Below are 26,172 nucleotides of genomic sequence, written 5' to 3' on the forward strand. Positions count from 1 at the left end.
CTGTCTGTAACCTGCTGAATAAATTCTGCTAAATAACTCAAGTGCTCTGAGCCTGTTTCCTCTCTGCAAAATGTCATAGGAAGGAAATAGGCTCAGAGAAGTTGAGTATTTTACATTTGGTAACAGAGACCAGAGGAAATAGTGCATGGGAAGGATTTTGAAAACAGTAAAGAGCCATGGAAATGTGAGGTGGGACAGTCACTGTCATCATGTTAATAGCACCCGTGGAGCGGGCCATTCTCTGACCACAGTCTGGGGTCTGTCTCACTGGGGCCCTGTCATTCCAGAAGCTAAAGAGACTTAAGCCTGGGCCGGCCAATGCCAGATGGAAGGAAGAAACGGGGACTTAGAGATGTAAAGAAGCAGCTGTGGGGAAGCAAAGCTCCCGCCCTGAAGCTGGTTCAACCCCGTGGGAGGTCCGAGGCCCTAATTGGGGGAAGACAGAAGTCCTGGGGCCATCACGAGTCCTCCTGAGTCCTTGGCCACCCCAAACCGACAAACCTGTCTCCTTTGTCTGCCAGCACCATGAGTGCCGAGGAGGACGCCAAGTGGCTTCAGTGGGTGACACACCAGTTTGAGACCACTGCGGGAGAAGACAGGGAAATCAACCTGCAAGAGCTCAAAAGAGCCCTGAACGTGAAAGAGTGTCCACTCCAGAGGTGGGGACCCCGCACTCATATTTTATAGAGGAAGAGTAATCTGCTTTGCAGGACACAGTACCTCACAAGGAGGGAAACGTTGCTCCCCGGGTTTCTCTGGGCTTGAGGCTCCACTTCTAAGCAGGGCCAGAGGATGTTTCTGTCTCTGCTCCTGGGGTCCTTCCATCCCTCATGGTAGCCATGGCCTCCTGGGGTCTTCCAAACAACACGTGAAGTTGGAAATCAGTAGCTTGTCAAATCTTAAGAAACATTATTGCCCTCACAGTTACTGCTAGCCTCGCGGGCAAAGGTGATGCTATGACTTAAGTGCCTGCCACAAAATAATCTTTTCCATGATTTGTATCCATTAAAGGCCCATTTGCACTGCCACGCCATCCCCAGTCCTCTCTCTTGGTTTCATAGGTCCTCTGCCCATCCCCATGACAGCCTGCATGCCCGACAAACAGCGGAGACGTTAGCTGAGAGGCGGAAGGAGTGAGTCTCGCCCCAGGTGTCCTCTGGGCTGGCATCTCATGGTGACCTGTGTCCTCGATGGGTGCAAGCCAGTGAGCATTTGAATGCCCCTATTTTGATGGGAGAGCCCCTCATTTGCTGGTAACAGAGATACTACTTAGAACTCTAAATGCTCTGCCTCCTTTCATAGTCAATATGGGGAAGGAAAGAAAGATCTTCTGCCTAACAGGGGCTGTAAAATATCTTAAGATAAAGGCCATTTGGGATGGTAGAGAGTGATAAAGGCCTTACTCGAGGGGCCGAGGGGAAAAAGAGTGAAGCCAAGGCAGGGTTGGACTGCCCATAGTAGACTTCCTGCTTGTGAACTGAGGTCAGACACCAAAGCCCTTAGACTCCTCTCCCTGCCTCAAGGGGAGCCTCCGGGCCTGGCATATCTGTGACACTGACCCAGCCTGTTTTCTTAATTTCTGTGTTTCCAGAGCCCAACACCAGACCTGGCAAGCAGAGGCTGCACAGACATGATTGTTGAATGAATGAATGAATGATGAATGGAGTGAGTAAATCGGCAATTGAGAACGGGTGCTGTTCAGAGCAAGTCTACGTTAAGAACACTTAAATGTAGGCTGTAGGCAGCCCAAACGACAGGTAAAGGCAAAGACACAGGTACTCAAGTGGTATCTATTTTCTAAGTCCTTCCTGGCTTCACTATCCCTTGGGGTGACCCCAAGGGGAATGAGACAGGACCTGGGAGGAGCCTTTGAGGGACCCTCGATCTGACCCTTTTCCCATGTTGAGTAAGGGGCCACCAGAGGTCTGGACTGCAAGGCTGATGGGGGCGATGGACTGTGGGGACGGACAGCCTATGCAAATTACCAGGCCCGGGGGCCAGAAGGGGGCCAGAGGCCCAGACGCAAGCCCATCCTTGCTACAGCTGAACAGTTCTTTCACCAGACCCCGAACTTGCTCTCAGCTGGCCAGATGAGCCACGGACACTGCCCCCTGGTGTGGCCTCGTGGGCAGGTCACACACTGTGTTCAGGCACCTGGGTCCTCCCTGATTCCCACCCCACGGTGTGTACACACACACACACACACACACACACACACACACACACACACGCAGATGCAGTGAATGAATAGAAAGCCTGGGCCCTGTGGCCATACTTGTGCCCATCTCCCGCCCCCTTCTGGTCACAGTCCTTCTTTGCCAAGAGATTCTTCATTCTGTTTGACTCAGATGGAAGTGGCACCATCACGCTTCAGAACCTGCAGGAGGCGTGGACCCTGCTCATCCACGGCAGTCCCAGAGACAAACTCCAATTCCTCTTCCAGGTGCATGATGTTGACGGTAAGGGTCCTTTGTGAGGTGGGGCAGGGGCAGGACTCAGTAGTGGGGACAAAGGGAATCAGCCTATCTCAGTGACTACCCAGCATGGGGCTGTTTTCTCCAGGTGAGGCTGACAGCTCTCTCTCTCTCTGTCTCTCTGTGGGTTCCCTGCCCTGTCTCTGGTCTCTGCTTCCCTTTTGTTGGGGGAGAAGGTGGGTCCCTGGCAGGGAGACAAATGCCCTTGATTCAACTCAGCAGAAGCCAGAACTTTCCTTTGTTCTTTTATATGTTTACAAAAAGAAATTGTTTTGTTGCTTTTTAATAATCATCATAATAGCCCACTATGACAAAAATCACCCATAACATTTTTTTATACTGTCTTCTGATAGCATATACTCACCATCCACTTTTTTCAGAAAACAAAATGGGATTATACTATATACACTGCTTTTTTTGACTAAACAATATAACCAATTGTTCATGTAAGACTGTATTGCTTTATAATATCATTTTTATTGTAGTAAAATATACATAACATTAAATTTACCACTTTAACCAATTTTTAAGTGTAGAGTTCAGAAGCATCAAGTAAATCCACATTCTTGGGCAACCATCACCACTATCCATCTCCAGAACTTTTTCATTTTTCCAAACTGACACTGTACCAACTAATCATAACTCCCTATTCCCCCTCCTCCAAGAAGTTGACTACTGTAGGTAAATTATCTAAGTGAAATTACATAACAGCTGTCCTTTTGCAACTAGCTTATTTCACTTAGCATAATGTTCTCAAGGCTCACCCATGTTGTACCATATGACAGGCTTTCATTCTTTTTTAAGACTGAATATTATCCATCGTATGTATGTAACACATTTTGTTTATCCATTCATTTTTCAGTGGACACTTGGGTTGCTTCCATCTCTCAGCTATTATGAATAATGCTGCTATAAACATGGGTGTACGAATATCTCTTCAAGACGCTGCTTTCAATTCTTTGGGGCATATACCCAGAAGTGGAATTACTGGATCACAGGGCAATTCTTTTTTTTTGAGGAACTGCCATACTCTTTTTCCGCAGTGGTTATGCCGTTTTACATTCACACCAGCAATGCATAAGGGTTCCAATTTCCCCAACACTTGTTATTTTCTGTTTTTTTGATCATAGCCATCCCAATGGGTGTGAAGTGGTAACTCAATGTTGTTATAGCCTCATCTGTAGTGGCTGCATCGTATCCCACTGTACGTCTGTGTCCTGTGTTCCATGTAGCACAGCCTAATGGTTAAGGTCTCTGATTCTTTTCTTTTTTTTTTTTTGTAAAATTAACTTTATTGAAATATTTAATACAATATTTTAAGAATTGAGTTCAATGAGCTTTGACAAATTCGTACATCTGTATAAACCACAACCACTGCAATCAAGAAAGAAAACGTATTTATTAGACTAAAACGTTCCCTCCCCTTTTGCTATCAATGCCTCCCACTCCACCACTTTCTATGACCGTACCATTTCTAGAATTTCAAATAAATAGAATCATCTAGTATATACTCTAAGGTCTCTGATTCTGAGGCCAGGTTACCCAGGTTCAAATCTCAGCTCCACCAGGAATTAATCATGTGACCCTGGGCAAGTTACTTAACTTCTCCCTGCTTTAATTTCTTCACGTGTCACATAAAAATAGTGACCATCATAATAGCACATACTCGTGAGGTTGCTAGGAGGATTAAATTAGTTAACTTATGTAAACTCAGGAAAGTGCCTAGTTCGGGGTACCACCTTTACAGGTGTCAGCTGTTATTTATTACTATTTACTCAAACCCCATTTCCAAAAGGGAGAATTTCATTATTCCCCACTCCGTTTTTTGGCATTGTAAGTGACACTGCAGTGACCTTCATTCTTTGACAACTTTGTGGCTTAAAGGGTGTCTAAAGACCCAGAATCATCAAAGGAAGGGAGGCTGAAGTGGGAAAAAGGCACCCAATGAGGCTGGGGTAGTTGGTGAGGCCAGACGGGGCAGGCCCCGGGGGCCATGGTTTGGAGTCTCAGTACAACGAGCAATGGGGAGCCATTGAAGAGCATTGAGCAGGGGAGTCACAGGGCTGGATTTGCATCCTGAAAACTCAACCCAGCTGCAGATCTGCTCCTGGGCAAGGCCCTCTGGCCTATGGGGTTTCTCTACCTCCCATTCCCGCCTGACAGTCTAGCCAGACCTCATTCTTGGAGCCCACTTCCCAAGTTGACCCACACCACCACCACTACATGGGCAATTGACTGTACCTGCTTCCGGAGCATCTTCCTCAGACCCCACCCCAATCTCCATGGGACCCTCTTCACTGACTGCTTTCTGACCACCAAGCTTGGCCCACACCTGGGGCTTATCAACAACCTTAGATGGAGAGGTTGGCCTGTGACAGGAGGAAGCAGCACACTCACCTCCCCCTTGCAGACAGAGGTGGGGAAGGAGACAGCAGGTGAGAGGAGGTTTGTAGTTTCAAGGCAGGAACTAGAGGGCACTCGCTTCCAGGGGTTCCAGTTTTCTCTGAGAGCCAGGCAGGGACTAGATGGGCATGGAGGTGAGAAGTGGTCTCGGCAGACAGCAGGACTGCGGCCATGCTAGAGAAGCATGAGAGGACTGCGGGCAAGCTGAAGGCCTTGCCATGGCTGGGATCAGACACTTCCTGCTCTCTTAGGTGCTTTTCTTCAGCAATGTTCACTTGTAGCTGCCCTGGTGCAGCAAAGGAGAAAACAGGTAGCTGGAGCCCACCGAGGGGTGAGGTATGTTTAGGGTCAGTGTAATGGAAGGGCAGAGGGACGAGGAATAACAATGTACACAACAATAATTCTGAAGGAGAACCCTGGACTTGAGATTGGCTAAGGAGGGTATAAAGCTGAATGGGTGAGAGGGTGTGAAGGGGGTGGGGAGGGATGGGTGCTCTGGATGCGGTCCGAGCGCCCACAGGCCATTGTGAACCCTTGTGTGATTCTGGCTATAAAAAGAGGGCCTGTTGTCACTCTGCAGGGACTTTGGAAGTCCAAACCGAGGAAGTATTTCTTTTAAAAGGGACTTAAAGACTTCCATAGCCCTTTCAGATTGGGTGGCGAAGGCTTCAACCCATCCTGTGCAATAGGTGGTCTTGGGGGGACCCCCTCTTTCCAGGTTTTAAGAAGAACTTGATCCCCGGGGTTTATTTGTGAAGGAACTGCTCCTTCCTCTGTATTTTTAGTGGGAGCTGGCAGTGTCTTGTGGGCATAGTCCTGGATTGCCTTCTGAACTTGTCCTAGATTAATAGTATATCTCAGGGCCTGGTTTATGTCCTCATCCAGTAGAATGTCAGTAGTAAGAAAAGGCCTCCCATAGGTCATTTCAAATGGGCTAAGTCTCAGACCACTCCTGGGGGCTACACGGACCCTGAAGAGTGCAATAGGAAGCAAGTTGGTCCAGGGTGCATGAGTTTCTTGGCAGAGCTTTGCTAAGGTTTTCTTTAAAGTATGCTTCATGCTGGCTCTTGACTAGGAAAACTGAAGGACGGGAGGTATGGCTGGAGAGTGGCATATTAGACTCTGTACGTGATTACAGACTTTGACTTTGGCCCAAGTGATGATCACAGTACCAATAAGACTTTTCATTTATATGCAGCTACCGTCTTCCATATACTGCATTAAGTGCATTAAGTGCTCTATTATCCTTGAACCAACTCTGAAAGGGAGGAATTTTAGAGATGAGCAAAGTAAGGTGCAATACTCTAAAGGACTTATAGCCCACCATCACACAGTAAGGGGCAGAAGCATGTTGCTAACTCAGGTGTGTCTATATCCAAAACAGGCCCAGAAATCACTAATCACAAGTCCTGCTGCTCATGAAGAATGAAAATATATACAGGAAAAAAAAGTGCCCCAAATCTCATCTCAGTTGGTACAGTAGTTTCTCCGATTGGTTCCAGGACCCCAGTGGATACCAAAATCCGTGTATGCTCAAGTCCCGTAGATAAAATGGAGTCATACAGTCGGCCCTCGGTATCCGTGGGTTCCACATCCGCCGATTCAACCAACCGCGGGTGGAATCCACGGATGCAGAACGCAACCTTTCGGAGGGTCGACAGTACTTCTGGCTTCCTTTTCATGTCACTCTTAGCCACTCATGTTCACATAAGGCCACAAGGCTGGACTTGAGGGCCCAGCTGCAGCCTCTCAGGACAACATGGATGAGCAAAGTTTGCTACAAGTCGGGGAACAACAGGGAACTTCTTCACCATCACCTCATATACAATTCGCCTCTGGGTAATTGAAGCTCTGGGCACGTAGCTCCTTATAGATTAGGTAAGCAAGTGTATCTTCTGGACAGATGATCTTGGAAGTTGAGTGGTACTTAGAGAGAAGGCTGCAGATTCTGGAGGAAGGCATGCACTGAGTCCAAAGATTCTCCATGCTTAGGGAGATGTTCACCTCTGTTGAGCTTGGCAATAGGGAGCCATGGAAGGTTTGTGAGCGGAAGGGGCCATATGTCCTTCGATTGCCTGGTCTATGCTCCTAAAGAGAGTTGGTTGGCAGAAAGATGAAGGTGAACGAACCACTGATGCAATGGTTGTGCAAGGCAGGGCGAGTCTGCAAGTACAGAGCGAGGTCTGGGGGCAGGGCCCCACTCGGCGTCATCCTCACTCGGGCCAGGGAGCGGCTCCATCAACGTGATGAGCTGCGCATCGTGCTGCTGTCGTGCCTGCGTGAGAGCGCCATCTCGCTGCCCGAGGAGAAGCTGGACCAGCTGACTCTGGCGCTCTTCAAGTTGGCGGACAAGGACTGCAGCGGCGCCATCACCTTCGATGAGCTTCCAGACGAGCTGCGGCGCTTCCCCGGGGTTATGGAGAATCTGACCATCAGGTACCGCCCTATCTCGTGCAGGGGCACTGCCAGTGCTGGGATTAGACACCAGGTGCGAAGTGTGGCCTGAACGCAGGGATGATCCCTCGGCCCGGCCCCACCCCTCCCCACCCAAGTCGGCCCCGCCCCCCGATAAGCCCCGCCCAGCCCCTCCCCTCTTTGCCTGCTTTCTCTTGGGGACAAAGGTCTGTACTGCAGGGCAGCTGTTGTCATGTGTCCATTTTCTATAGTGTTTCTTTCGAATCAACTCACAATATTAAGTGCTGGGCATTTTTACAAATATACCAGTGCATAGCATGGAAAAGGAAATTAACGTTTCAAAAGGAATGAAGTTACAAAAGGACATTAAAGTTACTTCACCTGAGGTAACACGCCTAGGATCACACAGATAGTTAGCAAAGACAGTTATTTATTCAACTTCGTTGAGCAGCTACTATGTACCAAGTCTTGTTCTTAGTAATGGCAGAGCTCTGCTGGGGCTACGTTCCAGACTGAGGGACAGGTAATTGATACCAGTAAACAAGTACATAACTAGATAAATACAAATTTGATAAGCGCTGTGGAGAAAATAATATAAAAAGGGTGTAACAACAGACCCAAGTTTGTCTGACTCCAAGCTCTGAACAGTGCCAGTTTTGTAGTTCATTCTTTTTGTGTATTAACTTTCTCGTGGGTTATCACAAAATGTCTCAGATTCTTCCATCCTTTTCGATTACCTCTCCCGCCCCGCCCCCAGTTGGGAGGTAAGGAGAGGTAGCTAAAAAAAAAAGTCGTGCGTGTGGCATCCGAAAGACCAGAGATTCATCCCAGTTCCACCTAGCTGTGTGACTGTAAGCAAGTCACTTGACCTCTCTGTTTCCAGGTGTAAAAGAAAGCTGGCCTGTTTGCCACGAGGCTCCCTGAGAGTTAGTGGGCCGCAGAGGGAATGGGGTCTCTAGGTTCAGACTCTGGTGGTCCCCGCCACACCGCGGCCTTCTGAGTGGAGCCCTCTCTCACAGTGCTGCCCACTGGCTGACTCCTTGCGCCGCCGGGCCGCCCCGACACCGTCCTCGCCAGCTGACCTCTGCCTACTGGCACAACCACCACAGCCACCTGGCCGCCTACGTGGGCCTCCACGTGCTGCTCTTTGCCCTGGCAGCTAGTGTGCACCGGCCCCTCGGCGCCAGTGTCATGGTGGCCAAAGGCTGCGGCCAATGCCTCAACTTTGACTGCAGCTTCATCGCGGTAGGTTTCTGCGGGCACGACGCAGCGAAGCGGGTGGGGGACTGATGTAGGCTCCTCTTAGACGAAAGGACCCACACGTGGACACCTGCAGTGTCAGGGTAGGATGGCACCTTACAACTCAACGGCCAACACTCAGTGGTGGGGACTGAGGCTCAGAGGGGGCAGTGAGCTGTCCAGAGTCACACAGCAGGTAAATAACATAGCTGGCATTTTTGTGTGCTACTATGTACAAGTCACAGTGCTACTCACTTTCCATCTCATCCTCACAATAATCCTAAGGTGGGCCCAGAGGAGGTGGGCTGGCTCCTGTGCAGAGCTCTGACCAGAAAGAGAATACGTCCAGAGGCCTATGGATGCCAGGATGTGATCCTGGGGATCAGAGACCGACGTCTCCAAGCGTATTTGATGACACACTTTGGCAAGTGGAATGAAATAAAACGCGACAAAAATAAACAGAAAACAAAAACCCCTCCCAGTTACCCAGTATATGCTCACCTACTTATAATTATATGCATGCCCTATTATCATTAGCCAGTAGGTTTATGGCACAATATAACTATAAGGCAAGCTTCATCCTTTTCTTTCTTTTTTTAAGATTTTCTCGATGTGGACCATTTTTTAAAGTCTTTACTGAATGTTTTACAAGATTGCTTCTGTTTTATGTTTTGGTTTTTTGGCCGCGAGGCATTTGGGTTCTTAGCTCCCCGACCAGGGATCGAACCCGCACCCCTTGCATTGGAAGGCGAAGTCTTAACCACTGGACCGCGAAGGAAGTCCCAAGGTTCATTCTTAATGATCAGGGCTGCACATCTCTAGTCCAAATACTCCTCCTGACAATATCAGCTTCTTATTAGAGTGGGTTTTATTTATAACCTCATAACTGGCTACAAAGAATTCACACCAGGGGTGGGAGACATGTGACTCATTTTTGTGGTCACTTGCTCTTGCCTTATTAACACTATTTTCAGTCTTTATTTTCTCTGTAGGGAATCTTTTTAAGCTACTTGTCCCTGCTGAGGGATGGTTAGCTTACTTAAAAGCAGTTAATGTAATCTGCAAATCCACGTATCAGGGCATGCATGAATACATTGAAGTAAACGAGCAAGTGAGGGGACCTTCATCATAAACCCCTTGAAAAGCCCCATCTGCCCCCAGGACATCTCGAGAACCACATGTGACATGGTGCCAGTCTGACATATGACTAAATGAGGGCACCATGTCTACACAGATACTAAATATTAGTAAAAGCTTATGTGCTTCCCACGTGTTGAGATAAAAGTGATACCAGCAGACATTCTGTTACCAGGTATTCTGGTAACAATTTTTCTTCACCAATTCTGGAGATCCTACTTTGCAGACCCCCAGCTTTGGACCTAGGGGAGCAGCAGAGGCTTGGGGGCAGGGGAGGTGGTGACAGGGCCCCGTTTAGGAAGCACAACAGGCTCAGAGTAGGGAAACAGCTGCTGGGGAGCAGAGGACAGGGCGGAGAGCGAGCCAGGTGGGGCTCTCTACCGCTTTGCCCGGCCTCACGTGACTGTGGGCCACGTGGCTGGCTCAGGTCCTGCTGCTGCGCCACAACCTCCAGTTCCACCCGCTTATGGGCTACGTGGTGGTCGGGCTCTCCCTCGTCCACACTGTGGCCCATGTGGTGAACTTCGGTGAGTAGCCTGGGGCTGGGGGGTGGGCACCTGGGCTTTCCACAAACCACTCGGTTATCCTGCCCCTGTGTGTCCTGCCGGCCCGATGGGCAGAGAAGGGGGAGGGGTGGGAACCCCAAAGGGAAAGCGCAGTGGGCAGAGCTTGTCTTGTGCTCGTCTCCAGCACTCCGGGCTCAGTCCAAGGCCAGCCCCTTCCAGTTTTGGGAACTGCTGCTCACCACGAGACCTGGCATTGGCTAGGTCCACGGCTCGGCCTCCGTGACCGGTGTGGCCCTGCTGCTACTGCTGCTTCTCATCTGTTTTTATTTATTTACTTATTTATTTTGCGGTACGCAGGCCTCTCGCTGCTGTGGCCCCTCCCGTTGCAGAGCACAGGCTCCGGACGCGCAGGCTCAGCGGCCATGGCTCACGGGCCCAGCCGCTCCGCGGCATGTGGGATCTTCCCGGACCGGGGCACGAACCCGTGTCCCCTGCATCGGCAGGTGGACTCTCAACCACTGCACCACCAGGGAAGCCCTACTGCTGCTTCTCATGTCCGCCTGCTCCAGCTCCTGTGTCCGCAGGAGTGGCCACTTTGAGGCGCCCCAGCCCTTGCCCCTTTGCCTGTCCCATCCTGGGCTCCCAACTTCATTTCATGCTGCGTTCCCTCTAAATTACTCCAGAGCCCAGGAAGGTCCAGGCGGTCTGTGTACTATGGACATGTGATTTGGGGTTCTGCCATTGGGCTGTAGTTTATGTCTGCTGAGTGAAAATGTTCTGCTCTAGAAGATTCTTCTGGCTTTTTTGCTGGCTTATCCCCTTGCTCTAATTGTATTAAACTGGGCACAGGGAGGGGAAGGAACACAGGCTTTCGGGATTCTAATCCCCACCCCACTACTTACGGGTCACTCATTGTCATCATCTGTAAAACGGAGCTATAATTCTCTACCTTTGAAGTTATTAATATTTTAGGAATTAAATGAGATAATACATGTGAAGCCAATAACTACACACACCTGGCACATGGTCAGTCCAAAAGTATTAGGTCTAGCCTTGCTTTCCTCTCTCTAGCCTCCTCGAGAGAGGTCACAGAGGATTTGGTTGGGAGATCGGAACTGTCCCTTGGACTGATCTGGTCACATCAGAAATAGACATATATATATATATGTATACACGGCACCTACTTGGGGCCAGCAATGATCCTTTGAAGTCAGAATCAGCATCCTCATTTGACCCATGAGGAATCTGACTCTCAGAAAAGTAACTTACCAGGCCAAGGTCCCACAGCTAGTAGCAGAGCAGGTATTAAAACTCAGGGCTGGGCTTCCCTGGTGGCGCAGTGGTTGAGAGTCCGCCTGCCGATGCAGGGGACACAGGTTCGTGCCCCGATCTGGGAGGATCCCACATGCCGCGGAGCGGCTGGGCCCGTGAGCCATGGCCTCTGAGCCTGTGTGTCCGGAGCCTGTGCTCCGCAGCGGGAGAGGCCACAACAGTGAGAGGCCCGTGTACCGCAAAAAAACCAAAAAAACAACGCAGGGCTTTGCTCTTTCTCCTCCGCTCCCAGAACACCATTGCTGTCTTTCCTTCCTTCTCGCTGAGAAAGGGTCAGTGGGCCGAGACACTGATGCTCATGAGCCCATCAGAGGGGGCAGTTCACTCTGCCCAGAGCACCCCCAGGCAGATGTTCCAGATGTTTGCCACTAGCGCCAAGAATCTTCCCTTACAGACTTTCTGGACCAAGCCCCCAGAACAGAGAGGCCACGAAGCTTCCCACCCCCAACCTCCTACCCAAGCCTGTTCCCAGGAGAGGGTGTGCGTGGCCAAGGCTCTGGGCACAGTCCTGGCTTTAAGGATGGCCATGAACCTTGGCTCTGTTCCACCCCCAGGCCCTGACTCTGGCAACTTACTCCTCACCCCCACAGGTGTTCTCTTGGACCCACCTGTCCTACCTCCCATGTCTGCATGGACCCAACTTCTGGAAGTAGCTGCTGGTCCCTGGCATCTTATTCTTCCTGGAGAAGGCCGTTGGCCCGGCCGCATCCCTCATGGAGGCCCTGTGCATCGTGGAAGTCAATCTCCTCCCTTCCAAGGTGCAAAGGGGGCCTGACGAGCCAAGGGGAGTCACAGGTGGTGGGGTGCAGAAGCTGAGTACTCTGTTAGACCCCCGCTCCCAAGGAAATGGGGCACCCCATCACAGTGGAGAAGATAAGCAAAGTGCAAGACTCGATCCAGCCCTCCGGGAATGACACTTCTGGAAGGGGAATGACAGGTAAGCAGGGTACTACTAAAGGCCAGTGTGCACAGAATACCTTCAGTAAGTATATATTAGTGTCTACAAGGTGGCAGGCCCTGCACTAGGTGACAGAGATGCAGAGAAGGCTTAGGCACTGTCCCACTCTCCATGGGCACACAGGCTAGTAGGATAGCAGCCCTTCCGTTACAGTGCAGGGCTGTGTTGGTAAGAGAAGAAGAATCCCAGGAGGTGTTAAAACTCTTTGTCTTTGAGAGATCAGAGAAGCTTCAGAATGAGAGGGGAGCTGCCTTTTCAGGGTTTTGAAAGATGAATAGGAGTTTGTTGGATAGACAAGACAGGGAAGGGTTTGCTTGGATAAGGAACAGCATGGGCAAAGGCACAGAGTTATGAAAGGGCATGCTGTGCTTGGGGGGCTACAGGTAGTTTGGCACAGCTGGAGCCAAGGTGCCAGGGAGAAGCTGGAGGGGTGGGCAGGGCCTAAGCGTGAGTGGCCTTACTCTGCAGGCCACGGGGAACCCTTGAGCAGGGTGGGGGATGGGTGGGCAGTGGTATTGAGGTGCTTTATACTCCAGCTGCATTTCTTTACTCACTCTGTAGAAGATGGCTTGGAGGGGACCACTGGGGAGGCTGTTGCATACATGTAGATGAGAGCTCACGAGAGCCTTGACCTTGAACTGGGTGGGGAGGGGGCATGTCACAGAAAGACTCAAGAGGTAACTGGCTGCATTTGCGGTTGAGGTGGGGAAGGCGTCTAGGCTGTCTTGCAGGTGCCTGAGTAACTGGGGCCATTTTTGGAGAAAGGGAAGGCAGTTCTGGGTCGGTTTGACTCTGGACAGCTTGAGAGTGAGGACGCGGAAGTTGACTAAGAGGCCGAGATTTCTGTCTAGACCCTGGCATCAGACAGAGTGGTTGGATTCAAATCCCGTGGTTTCTTAGCTGGTGGCCTTGAGCAAGTCATTTAACCTCTTTGAGCCTCAGCCTCTCCTGCATAAAGTGGAGAAAGAATGACATTCATCTCAGAGAGTCGCTGTGAGGACTAGAGATAGCACTAAAAGAGCCCCACACAGCTCTGGCACCCAGTAAGTGCTCAATATACCGAAGCTACTAGCCGGGAGGCAGTTGTATCCTGGGGAGATGCCCGTTCACGGTTGGAATACCACCCAAGTGCCACAGAAGTTCCAAGAAAGGGGCTGGAGCAGTCAGGGGCTTCACAGAGGGGGAGGGCCACTGAGAAGCAATATTTACACCACAAGAAGTGGGATCACACCATGAGCCCCACTTCAGACACAGCCTGACTTCCCTTCTCTGATCACTGCCCACCCCCTGGCTGGCAGATGTGCTGCAGGGGCGAGACCCCGCTCATAGGCACAGAAGAGTCTCATGTCTGGGACCAGCCTGGCTTATGGTGGAGAAAGACGGCTCAGACTCCATCCTCTGGCCTTGGGGCCCCTGGCAGCTCTGGGCCTGCACAGATGACCCTGGTCTCTTTCTTCTCTCCCCAGGTCACTCATCTCCTCATCAAGAAGCCCCCTCCTTTCCACTACAGGCCTGGCGACTACTTGTAACTGAACATCCCCACCATCGCGCACCACAAGTGGCACCCCTTCACCATCAGCAGCGCTCCCGAGCAGAAAGGTAGGCCTGCGCCAGCCCCACTGGTCACTCAGCAGGTATTACTGAGTCCTTGCCGTGTGCCAAGCAAGGCTGGGAACCAGGAACACAGAGGTGAACAAGACCAGACACACAAAGTCGACCTCCCAAAGCTCCCTCTGGAACACAGATGCTGACCGAATGGGGTGTTTCGGGCTGTACTGGCTGTCGTGAGGGTCACAGGGGAGGGCCTGGCCTGGTGGGGGAAGTGGGCAGGGTGGCATTTCAGCTGAACTTTGAAAGGTTCGTAGGAGTTTCCTAGGTAGGGAAGGACGAGGGGGTGGAGGCGGAGGGAGAAGCATGAAAACATGGAAACGTAGGAGGGTCTGATGTAGTTTGGGCTGAGAGTTGGGTGGAGTAGGGAGGAAGGAAGTAGGGGCACTGGGGGCCGGAGAGAGGGTCAGAGAAGGGACCAAAGGCAGACAAGAGTGGCTGGCAAAGTCGATGAGAACCAGGGTGGGACTGTGAAAGACTTCGAACGCAGAGTGGAACGCAGGATGGCGTAGGCGGTTGGGAGCCCGCAGGGGTCTTAAGTGGAGGAACAGTGGCTCAGAGGAGAGGGGACCAGGTCGTTTCCAAAGGGGCTGTGACAGGAAGCCAGGCTTCCGCACTCCATGTGGGCATGAGCCCTGTGGGGCGTCAAGGCAGCAGAAGCCCTCGCACCCTTCTCCCCCATCCCTGGACCATCCCTATTCCCTCTGGATACCCAGCACCCATAGAACCGCTCAGCGGACCCTCCCTTTGCCCAGCTGTCCTCAGACTCACAACCATGCGTGGGCCTGCCTTCTGGTCCTGAGCTGTTGGTCGGGCCACAAGCTGGACCTCTGACCTCCTGGCCAGGCATTGGCCCTCCCACCTCAAGCGGTGCTTCTGACAGAGGAGGCCTTGCGTGGCCTGTTACAGCGAGACCCTTGCTCGGCTTCATGAGGAGTAAAGGCTTCTGGTTGCCAGGGTTCTCTGACCCACCCCCATTAAAAGCTGTAGCTTCACTCAGGATGCCTCCCACCCCCTGGCCCGGCTCCCTCAGCTCAGGGCGCAGACCCAAGTCCAGGGTTCCCCACCCGATGCCGCACAACACCCGCCCTGGAATCATGTGAGTGGTGGCCTGGATGTACAACGGGGTGAGGGTATGGGTTAGAGAGGGTGGGTTATCTTCTTCCTATTTTTCTTTCCTTTGCTGTTTTGTAAAGAACAGATATGCTTCCGGAAAATTCAGACAGTATAGAAACATGTCCTGAAGAAAATTAAAATCCCTCAAGTAATTCCACCCAAAGAAATCCATTGTCCCAAGTGGGAAAGGGGCAATGGGATGAATTGGGAGATTGGGATTGACACATATACACTCTTGATACTATGTATAAAATAGATTCCATAATAAGAACCTACTGCATAGCACCGGGAACTCTACTCAATGCTCTGTGGTGACCTAAATGGGAAGGAAATCCAAAAAAGAGGGGAAGTATGTATACGTATAGTGGTTCACTTTGCTGTACGGTAGAAGCTAACACAACATTTTAAAGCAACTATACTCCAATAAAATTTTAAAAAGAAAAAAAAATAAAACCATTGCCTTCCAGATCTCGATACATCTCAATGGATAATCAGAAGCAGAGATAATTCTGCATGCAAGGGATCACTGTTCACACTGTCTTGAAGCCCACTTTTTCTCCGTGAATAGTATGTCATGAAAATCTTTGCATGTCAGTTCTTTTAAAAGAAGAACTTTTCCTTTTTATGGCTGCATACTATTCCAGTGTATCAATACTAATATGATTATAATGACCATGTTTATTTTATGGATGTATTATTTATTTGACCAATTCTTGAAGGGGTTTCTTCAGGGTCTCAACTTGGAATCTGCCCATATCTTGGGCCTGAGTCCCCTGCAGTGAGCTGAGTGAGTCTATACGGGGACTGGTAAATCCTCCAACTTTGTTTGCAGAGCTGGCTTACAGAATCAGGAGTGGAACTCAGGCTGGCAGGTGCGGCTGATTGAATTCAGCTGACATTTAAGAGACCTTCTCCATATGAGTCATTGTGTGAGGCAGTTCAGGGTGCATCTGTGCGACAGGGCATAGCCCAGCCCTCCTGCCTCTTTGCACCCTGAAGGGTGAGGAAGCGCCAGGAAGGCGCATGGGAGTAGGGATCCAAACACGTGACTTTTCAGTCCCCTCCTCACAAAGCTGTGAGAGCATGCCTCACCTCTGTGTAAACACAGGGTCCAACTAGTCCATTCAGGAACTTAGGTGGACAAAAAAGTGTGACATCTTTGTTTTCACTAACAGCTAACTAAAATTTAGCATTTTCTTCAGGTATGAATGCAGGTAACAATCCATAGTAGCATTACCAACCCGTGTGCCTTTTTCTAAATGAAAACCATGGATTCTTCTTCATATCACATTACGGTTGCTGTCCATACTTTCGGATATCATTCATGCTTATTGCTAATTCACGTTTCCAGTGGCCATGTGACTCCTGCTGCATCTCAGTATTTCACGTATTAACAAAAACGCACATGTATTCTTAAATCAAAATTTTAAAAAATATATTTTGATAACTGTTTCATTATAATTGGTTTCATTTGTAATTTCTACATATGTTATTCAATGTATTTAAAAACCTTATTCTGAGAAGGAGTCTATCCATTTCCTTCATACGACTGCCAAAAAGAGTCCATGGTTTAAAATAAAAGAAAAAGGATGAGAACCCCAGACCAGGAGATCTCTTAGGGGCCTCCTTACTCTCATGTGGGTTCTTTCTGGTACCCCTCAACAGAGGGATAGCCCCCCCAGTCATCCACTCAACAGGGAACCTTAGTAAGCAACCCCTGCATCCCAGACACTGGGGGCAGTGCAAGCTGTGGTTCCCACCATTGATTGAGCACCTACTGTGTGCAGAGCCGTTGTCAGGCACCCGGTTGAATGTGGGAGGGAGAGGGTCCCCACCTTGGTGAGACCCTGGCTTGATGGAGGAGGCCTGGCCCCCACCCCTAGGGAGCTCCCAGTGTGCTCAGGGGCACTCTGACCCCTGCCTTGGCAAAGGAGACTGAACCCTTAGGTTGACCTCACCGAGCAAGATTGCCAGGTCTGCACAGAGAGCTCGGCTCTCCAAGTCCCATGACTGTGGCTGCTAGTTTGGGCCTGAGGAAGGACATTCAAAGGAGGACTTAAGGGGCGGACACCCAGTCCCAATCCCTCCAAGTGGGACGGGCCTGTCCCTGCTGGAGCACGGTGCTGAACACTTTCCTCCCTCCCTGTCTCTTGCTCAGACACCATCTGGCTACACACCCGGTCCCAGGGCCAGTGCATAAACAGGCTGTATGAGTCCTTCAAGAAATCAGACCCAGTGGGCTATGGTTCCGAGAGGCTCTCAAGGAGTTTGAAAATGAGAAGGAGTCAGAGGAAGCCGCAGGGAAGAGACTGCAGGGAAGTAAGGCTCCACCACGGTGACAAACCCATGGGGACCAAGTTGCCTTCTTAGTTGGCAACCACAGAGCAGCTGTCGTGTACACCGGCTGGATGGTGGCACACAGGGCGAGGCAACTACAGACTGTGTGGCCCAAGAGCCTCCTCGAAGCCTGACCACGCCAGATCCTCCCCGCTCCAGTGTGCTCCGTTAGAAAGAAGGGGACAATGCAAAGAGGGGGAAATTGAGTTGAGAAAAACCCACCCCCACCTCTCTGCTCTAACGCTTTCTAACTGTATGGCCTTGGGCACATCTTTTAGCCTTGCTGAGCCTCAAGTTGTTCATCTACAAACTGGACGTGCTTCCCACCGTTGGCTTTCCTTTTACACATGATTCTTTTAAGGACCAGTGGAATGAATGCATGTCAAGTATTGAGTGAACTGAGCAACATGGTCCAGAGGGATCATTCATTATCACCATAACCAACATCACCGCCACCATCATTATCATCATCATATCATCCTCACCGTCACCGTCACCGTCACCGTCACCATCACCATCACCATCACCATCACCATCAGCATTGTTATCTTTTGAGCCCTGATGAACTGCACAAGATTGACGATCTGGCAGTGCCTGGAGTGAATACAGGTTCTGGGAGGTTTGGGAGGAATACAGAGAGATCAGAGCAGCACCTGAGGAAGCAGAGATAGATGCAGGAGGCTGAGGGTGCCTGACCACTTAGTAGGCTGTACCACTAAGCCGGGAGACAGGTTAATATGTGGAAACCCTGTCAAAGGTCAAAGGAAGAAAGCCCCCAGGCCTGGCCCAGCCCTGCCTTGCCCCTGTGGAATTTAAAGTCCAGGGGAGAAAACCATGTGGAATCCTGCCTGGTCAGACCAGAGGGACCTTCTAGAACAGTGCCAAGAGCAAAGCTCCGGGAAAGGGAGAGGTAGGTAGAAACAAGCAGAATGTTCTCTCCTGTTAATCAGGGGAAACCTCCCAAAGGAGAAAGCTGATTTTCAAAACCGGGCGAGTCTTGGCACACTGAGATTGGTGGGTAGATACACTAAAAGCGGTGTTTCCTTGGGGTCTTAAGCACCGCTGCCAAAGAATAAACTGGCACAATCTTTCTGGTGGGCAGTCTGGCTATATGTGTCAGCGTTTTAATATCTATACCCAATGGCCCAGCAATGCCATTTTTAGGGATTTAGCCTAAAAAGGGATTGGACACGTACACAAGAAGTACATGAACCACCTTGTTCATTCATTCATTTAGCAAATATTTATTGAGCACAGGATCTACTGTTTTCCAGGTACTGTTTTAGATGCTGGAGATATGTCAAAAAGCAAAATAGCCATTGGCACTGCTTCCCTTCCGGAGGGGGAGATAGACAGTAAATGCAAATAGGTATAAAATGTGTCACGTGGTAATAAATGCTATGAAGAAAATCAGTTAGGGTAAAGGGAAAGAGCTAATTTATATAATATACCGTGGTTGTTAACAAGAATGAGAAAATGAGGATAACCAAAATGCCCAACAATAGGGAAGCAGTTAAATAAATTACTGATCGCCCGTCTAATAGAATAGTAAGTTGCCTAAAAAAGACTATGTGAATGTATATGCATTAGCATGTAAGCTGGTCAAGATGTAGTAAGTGAAAAAGGCAAATTACAAAGCAGTACGTTCCATTTATGTGAAAGTGTGTGTGTGCGTGTGTGTGTGTGTGTGTGTGTGTGTGTGTGTGTGTGTGTGTGAAAAAGATCTGGAAGGACAGAGAAAATGTTTAGAGAAGTTGTGTATTCCAATTCAGGGTACTTTTTTACATTATTCTTGAAAGTTCTGTAGTTGCTGAATCTTTAAAAAAAAACTAACACGTACTGATCTTGAGGTTTAAATCATAAAGCACTGTTTTTTTTGAAACCAAACAGAGTTTGCAGCCCCAGCCCATCCACTTTGGAGCCTCGGCACAAGGTGCAATGGCCTCCAGAAAGAATGTCTCTGTGGAGATGATGCCCTACAGGCCCAAGGGAACTCCACAGCAGGGGGATGAAGGCCTGCTGTACGTGGGGACAAAGGACGGGGTTCAGGCACAGTTGGAAGCTGTAGCCAAGCACCTGGACCAGGTAAGGCTGAGGAAGCTGGGGCTGGAGCCTGGAGAGCCAATGATTTTTCTTCCGAGGAACGGTGGGTGGGTCCTTGGAACTTGGAAGAGAAGGCCTCAAGGGCAGGCCACATTCAGGAAGGACCACACACCATGTGGTGTTTCTGTAGCCAGTCACCTGCATGGCACCTTCATAACTTTTGCCATATTTACTTCCCACAGGTAATATTTCCTACTGAATCTTTCTCCTTACATCCCAGCATTACTTTCAACTTAATCGTACATTAAAAGGACTCTTTAGATTGCCATGTTTAATGAAGAACCAGTTATCACGTGCTGTAAACAGAAGATAACTCTGAAAGCAAAAGCAATGTGATTAAGTTCTTGCCAGATTCTTGTCTGCTAAGTGAGGCTCTGAGCCTGAGCTGCATCCACTGCTTGTTCCCTCTCTCTTCTCTGTCATGCTCTCCGTCTCTTTCTTTCTCAGATTGTTAAAGGAAAAAAAAAGGAGGAGGGGTTAGTGTTAGAGAGATGTTAAAGATATAATAACCATGATGTAAGGCTTTCTCCTTGCAATCAGAGGATTTTTAAAAATTGTAAGAGAAGTATCCCTCTCACAGTGTACTTCCTAAAATAATCCTCACAAGTAGTTCACATCCAGCACTGTGGAGGACACAGAATTCGGTTGCCGCCAAAGAAGCAACGTGGTGTGAAGTGGTGAGTGCAGGGTGGGCAGCTGGAGACCCAGGCTCCACCCCGAGCTCTATGGGAACTTGGGCGAGTCATTTCCACACTCTCGGGTTTGGCTTCTCTCTGTGAAATAAGGGATTTGCTTGGATGATTGTGAAGGTCACTCCTCACCAGAAAGAAACTATCACAGGGCCCTGCAGCCCTTTGGTGGTGGTGGTGGGGGGGGATTCTGTTTCCTTCATCTTCAGGAAGGAAGCACTTTGACCTCAGGGAATCTGGTCTGCCTGTCCTCGGGGCTGGAGGAGTTAGGCAGAGCAGAGGAGGCCTGCTCCCTGCCCTCAGGCAGCTCCCTGTCAGCAAGCCCAGAGCAGCGTCCCAAGGGCAGGGGCGAACTCTGAACCAGGCCCATGCGTGGCTTTTCTGCCTGGAGCAGCTGGGCAAAGCTTCCAGCAAGCCCAGAGCAGCGTCCCAAGGGCAGGGGCGAACTCTGAACCAGGCCCACGCGTGGCTTTTCTGCCTGGAGCAGCTGGGCAAAGCTTCCAGGAGGAGCAGCGTCCCAAGGGCAGGGGCGAACTCTGAACCAGGCCCACGCGTGGCTTTTCTGCCTGGAGCAGCTGGGCAAAGCTTCCAGGAGGAGCAGCGTCCCAAGGGCAGGGGCGAACTCTGAACCAGGCCCACGCGTGGCTTTTCTGCCTGGAGCAGCTGGGCAAAGCTTCCAGGAGGAGCAGCGTCCCAAGGGCAGGGGCGAACTCTGAACCAGGCCCACGCGTGGCTTTTCTGCCTGGAGCAGCTGGGCAAAGCTTCCAGGAGGAGCAGCGTCCCAAGGGCAGGGGCGAACTCTGAACCAGGCCCACGCGTGGCTTTTCTGCCTGGAGCAGCTGGGCAAAGCTTCCAGGAGGAGCCGCGTCCCAAGGGCAGGGGCGAACTCTGAAGCAGGCCCACGCGTGGCTTTTCTGCCTGGAGCAGCTGGGCAAAGCTTCCAGGAGGAGCAGCGTCCCAAGGGCAGGGGCGAACTCTGAAGCAGGCCCACGCGTGGCTTTTCTGCCTGGAGCAGCTGGGCAAAGCTTCCAGGAGGAGCAGCCACTCCAAGTTAGCTGCACACTGAAGGGTGCACAGGAAGTTTCCAGCTGGGCAAGAGGAGAGCGTGCTCTAGGCACAGGGAAAGAACGTTCAAGGCCGGGGCTGTGTCTAGAAACATGAAAGCTATCTGGGAGTGGCTGAGCCCAAGAGGCGGCTGGGGTGAGTCTTCTCCCATCACACCCTGAAGCTGACTTGTGTTGGACCTCTAGAGCGATTGTTACATGTTCAGGAATTTTGAGAGCCAGTTATTAAGCACAGTCATTGGTGGGAGCCATGATGGATGGCAGTGTTTACACCGGAAATCTAGACACTAAAAATCAGGAGTTTGTCGTTGCTGGTGGCGGTGCTTTCTTTTTCTGAGGAGTCCATGTACCAGCACACCACTGATGTTCTCCCTCAAAAGTGCCCCATGCTCCCTGGAATGGTTGGGACAGAAAAGGCAATTCCCTTTTTGTAAGGTTGCTCAGACTGGCAAGGGTGAGGAAACCTCTGAGAAATGCCTGGCCCTCCCACTCCCAGAGACCCACCTTCTCTGCTCTACTCCCTGCAGGTCTCCGAGGTGTCCTCTGAGAACCACCAGTTCTGCAACATCAAGGTGAGAGGCTCAAGGGGGTGGCCCCAAGCAGAGGAATCGAAGCCTCTGCCCACGGGGAGGGCTTGCTGTGGCTCTTGGTACCCGGGTTCCACAGTCCCCACCGTCTGACTCCCAGGTCTCCAGATAACGGAACCAAACCCCTGCCCTCGCAGGGCACACGGGGCGTGCTGGCTGGGCCCTGCTCTCACCAGCTCTGCATGAGAACGTTCTAGGGCTCTCCCAGACTCGGGCTCAGACCACAGCGTGTAGAATGTGCTTTGAGTGGGAGCCAGATCCAGCCCAGGAGATGACTGCCTGCATATAAAGGGAGGTCCTGAAGCGTCGGGGTCCGCTTCTCCCTCACCCACCCATCCTGTCTTTCCTCTAACCCCTCCTGCATGCAGTGCTACATCGATGGCCCTTACAGGACCCCCAACCGCAGGATCTTCGCCCCCGAGCATGCTGTGCTCATCGGGGCAGGCGTCGGCATCACCCCCTTTGCTTCCGTCCTGCAGAGCATCTTGTACAGGTGGGTGGACAGGCTGTGGCCCTGCCTGCATCCCAGGTCAGAGTCCTGAGAGACGGCCTCCCCTCCCCACCCTGCCTTCTCCCTCCTTTCACCTGGCTCCCTCTCCCCTTTTCTCTCTTTCCTCTCCTGCTCTTTTTCAGGTCTCACCCCTCCCCCTCCTCATGGGGTGGGCCCTGCCACCCCACCTCCCTCCCTGTGCCCTGCACTGTTCTCTGGGGTCCTGAGAAATCTCATACTCACCCCAAACTCAAGAGCCCCTCCTCTCTTCTCCCCTCAGGCACCAGAAGAGAACGCACATCTGCCCCCACTGCCAGCGCTCCGGGAGGGAGGGTGTGTGTGCAGGATGCTGACGTGAAGCTCCACAAGGTGAGTGAGCACCGCCTCCTGCAGGAAGGACTGGGGAGCTCCCCAGACACCAGAGCTACGTGCCCCCTGTGCAGAGGCAGGGGAGGGAGAGATGACCTCTCCCCGGCTTGGATCCATTGGTCTCTGTGTTCAGGGCTCCCCCAGAGAGACATTCTGGGCCCTAAAGGCCGGCATCTCATTAAAGAACACGGAGCCTGAAAGTCAGGCAGCCGGGATTCAGTTACAGCCATGATGCTTGCTAGCCGTGACCTGACGGTGGTTTTATTTTTTTTTATTTTTATTTTTTAAACATCTTTATTGGGGTATAATTGCTTTACAATGGTGTGTTAGTTTCTGCTTTATAACAAAGTGAATCAGCTATACATATACATATGTTCCCATATGTCTTCCCTCTTGCGTCTCCCTGCCTCCCACTCTCCCCATCCCACCCTTCCAGGCTGTCACAAAGCACCGAGCTAATATCCCTGTGCCTTGCGGCTGCTTCCCCCCAGCTATCTACCTTACTACGTTTGTTAGTGTGTATATGTCCATGACTCTCTCTCGCCCTGTCAAAACTCACCCCTCCCCCTCCCCATACCCTCAAGTCCATTCTCCAGTAGGTCTGCGTCTTTATTCCTATCTTACCCCTAGGTTCTTCATGACATTTTTTTCCCTTAAATTCCATATATATGTGTTAGCATACGGTATTTGTCTTTTTCTTTCTGACTTACTTCACTCTGTATGACAGACTCTAGGTCTATCCATCTCATTACAAATAGCTCAATTTCATTTCTTTTTAAGGCTGAGTAATATTCCATTGTGTATATGTGCCACATCTTCTTTATCCATTCATCCGATGATGGGCGCTTAGGTTGTTTCCATGTCCTGGCTATTGTAAATAGAGCTGCAATGAACATTTTGGTACATGACTCTTTTTGAATTTTGGTTTTCTCAGGGTATATGCCAAGTAGTGGGATTGCTGGGTCATATGGTAATTCTATTTGTAGTTTTTTAAGGAACCTCCATACTGTTCTCCACAGTGGCTGAACCAATTCACATTCCCACCAGCAGTGCAAGAGTGTCCCCTTTTCTCCACACCCTCTCCAGCATTTATTGTTTCTAGATTTTTTGATGATGGCCATTCTGACTGGTGTGAGATGATATCTCATTGTAGTTTTGATTTGCATTTCTCTAATGATTAATGATGTTGAGCATTCTTTCATGTGTTTGTTGGCATTCTGTATATCTTCTTTGGAGAAATGTCTATTTAGGTCTTCTGCCCATTTTTGGATGGGGTTGTTTGTTTTTTTGTTATTGAGCTGCATGAGCTGCTTGTAAATTTTGGAGATTAATCCTTTGTCAGTTGCTTCATTTGCAAATGTTTTCTCCCATTCTGAGGGTTGTCTTTTGGTCTTGGTTATGGTTTCCTTTGCTGTGCAAAAGCTTTGAAGTTTCATTAGGTCCCATTTGTTTATTTTTGTTTTTATTTCCATTACTCTAGGAGGTGGGTCAGAAAGGACCTTGCTGTGATTTATGTCATTGAGTGTTCTTCCTATGTTTTCTTCTAAGAGTTTGATAGTTTCTGGCCTTACATTTAGGTCTTTAATCCATTTTGAGCTTATTTTTGTGTATGGTGTTAGGGAGTGATCTAATCTCATACTTTTACATGTACCTGTCCAGTTTTCCCAGCACCATTTATTGAAGAGGCTGTCCTTTCTCCACTGTACATTCCTGCCTCCTTTATCAAAGATAAGGTGTCCATATGTGCGTGGGTTTATCTCTGGGCTTTCTATCCTGTTCCACTGATCTATCTTTCTGTTTTTGTGCCAGTACCATACTGTCTTGATTACTGTTGCTTTGTAATATAGTCTGAAGTCAGGGAGCCTTATTCCTCCAGCTCCTTTTTTCGTTCTCAAGATTGCTTTGGCTCTTCGGGGTCTTTTGTGTTTCCATACAAATTGCGAAATTTTTTGTTCTAGTTCTGTGAAAAATGCCAGTGGTAGTTTGATAGGGATTGCATTGAATCTGTAGATTGCTTTGGGTAGTAGAGTCATTTTCACAATGTTGATTCTTCCCATCCAAGAACATGGTATATCTCTCCATCTATTTGTATCATCTTTAATTTCTTTCATCAGTGTCTTATAATTTTCTGCATACAGGTCTTTCGTATCCTTAGGTAGGTTTATTCCTAGATATTTTATTCTTTTTGTTGCAATGGTAAATGGGAGTGTTTTCTTGATTTCACTTTCAGATTTTTCATCATTAGTATATAGGAATGCCAGAGATTTCTGTGCATTAATTTTGTATCCTGCTACTTTACCAAATTCATTGATTAGCTCTAGTAGTTTTCTGGTAGCATCTTTAGGATTCTCTATGTATAGTATCATGTCATCTGCAAACAGTGACAGCTTTACTTCTTCTTTTCCGATTTGGATTCCTTTTATTTCCTTTTCTTCTCTGATTGCTGTGGCTAAAACTTCCAAAACTATGTTGAATAAGAGTGGTGAGAGTGGGCAACCTTGTCTTGTTCCTGATCTTAGTGGAAATGCTTTCAGTTTTTCACCATTGAGGATGATGTTTGCTGTGGGCTTGTCATATATGGCTTTTATTATGTTTAGGAAAGTTCCCTCTATGCCTACTTTCTGGAGGGTTTTTATCATAAATGGGTGTTGAATTTTGTCGAAAGCTTTCTCTGCATCTATTGAGATGATCATATGGTTTTTCTCCTTCAATTTGTTAATATGGTTTATCACATTGATAGATTTGCGTATATTGAAGAATCCTTGCATTCCTGGAATAAACCCCACTTGATCATGGTGTATGATCCTTTTAATGTGCTGTTGGATTCTGTTTGCTAGTATTTTGTTGAGGATTTTTGCATCTATGTTCATCAGTGATATTGGCCTGTAGTTTTCTTTCTTTGTGACATCCTTGTCTGGTTTTGGTATCAAGGTGATGGTGGCCTCGTAGAAGGAATTTGGGAGTGTTCCTCCCTCTGCTATATTTTGGAAGAGTTTGAGAAGGATAGGTGTTAGCTCTTCTCTAAACCTGACGGTGGTTTTAAAATGAAAACGTTTGCCGTTTGAAAATTTATTATTCTGTGTAGACCACTTCAAAGAGTTTCTAAAAAAAAACAATGAAGTAATGTTTTTCTGGCTGTCCTAAACTTAAGATCTCAGAATACTGCTCGCTGTAAACAATAGATTATTAGAGAAAATCATGACCTGGTTGTCAGGACCCCGAGTTCTGATCCCACGCTGCTCTCTGGCCTGGGCAATGTTCCTCACCTCTACGAGCCTCGGTCTCCCCCTCCCTTAAATGGGGGCGATAACGTGTGCCCTGCTCACAGCAGGGTGGTTACACCAG

At 49.5% G+C, this 26,172-nt stretch overlaps 1 protein-coding gene across 1 annotated transcript in view; it reads left to right on the top strand.

Annotated features, from left to right (window-relative positions):
• The first annotated feature begins 525 nt into the window (after nucleotides 1–525).
• Nucleotides 526–26,172, top strand: part of NOX5 (NADPH oxidase 5) — a 33,657-nt gene continuing 8,010 nt past the window's right edge. Inside the window, 15 exon segments of the mRNA XM_065871180.1 lie at nucleotides 526–644; nucleotide 694; nucleotides 2,309–2,472; nucleotides 7,104–7,313; nucleotides 8,312–8,537; nucleotides 10,036–10,195; nucleotides 10,359–10,493; nucleotides 10,710–10,774; nucleotides 12,097–12,264; nucleotides 13,931–14,063; nucleotides 17,347–17,507; nucleotides 21,909–21,953; nucleotides 22,337–22,461; nucleotides 22,739–22,793; nucleotides 22,795–22,827. Of these exon segments, the coding sequence (XP_065727252.1) occupies nucleotides 526–644; nucleotide 694; nucleotides 2,309–2,472; nucleotides 7,104–7,313; nucleotides 8,312–8,537; nucleotides 10,036–10,195; nucleotides 10,359–10,493; nucleotides 10,710–10,774; nucleotides 12,097–12,264; nucleotides 13,931–14,063; nucleotides 17,347–17,507; nucleotides 21,909–21,953; nucleotides 22,337–22,461; nucleotides 22,739–22,793; nucleotides 22,795–22,827 (1,800 nt within the window).

This window comes from Phocoena phocoena, chromosome 2, assembly GCF_963924675.1.
Source record: "Phocoena phocoena chromosome 2, mPhoPho1.1, whole genome shotgun sequence".
In the NCBI taxonomy this organism is placed as follows: domain Eukaryota; kingdom Metazoa; phylum Chordata; class Mammalia; order Artiodactyla; family Phocoenidae; genus Phocoena; species Phocoena phocoena.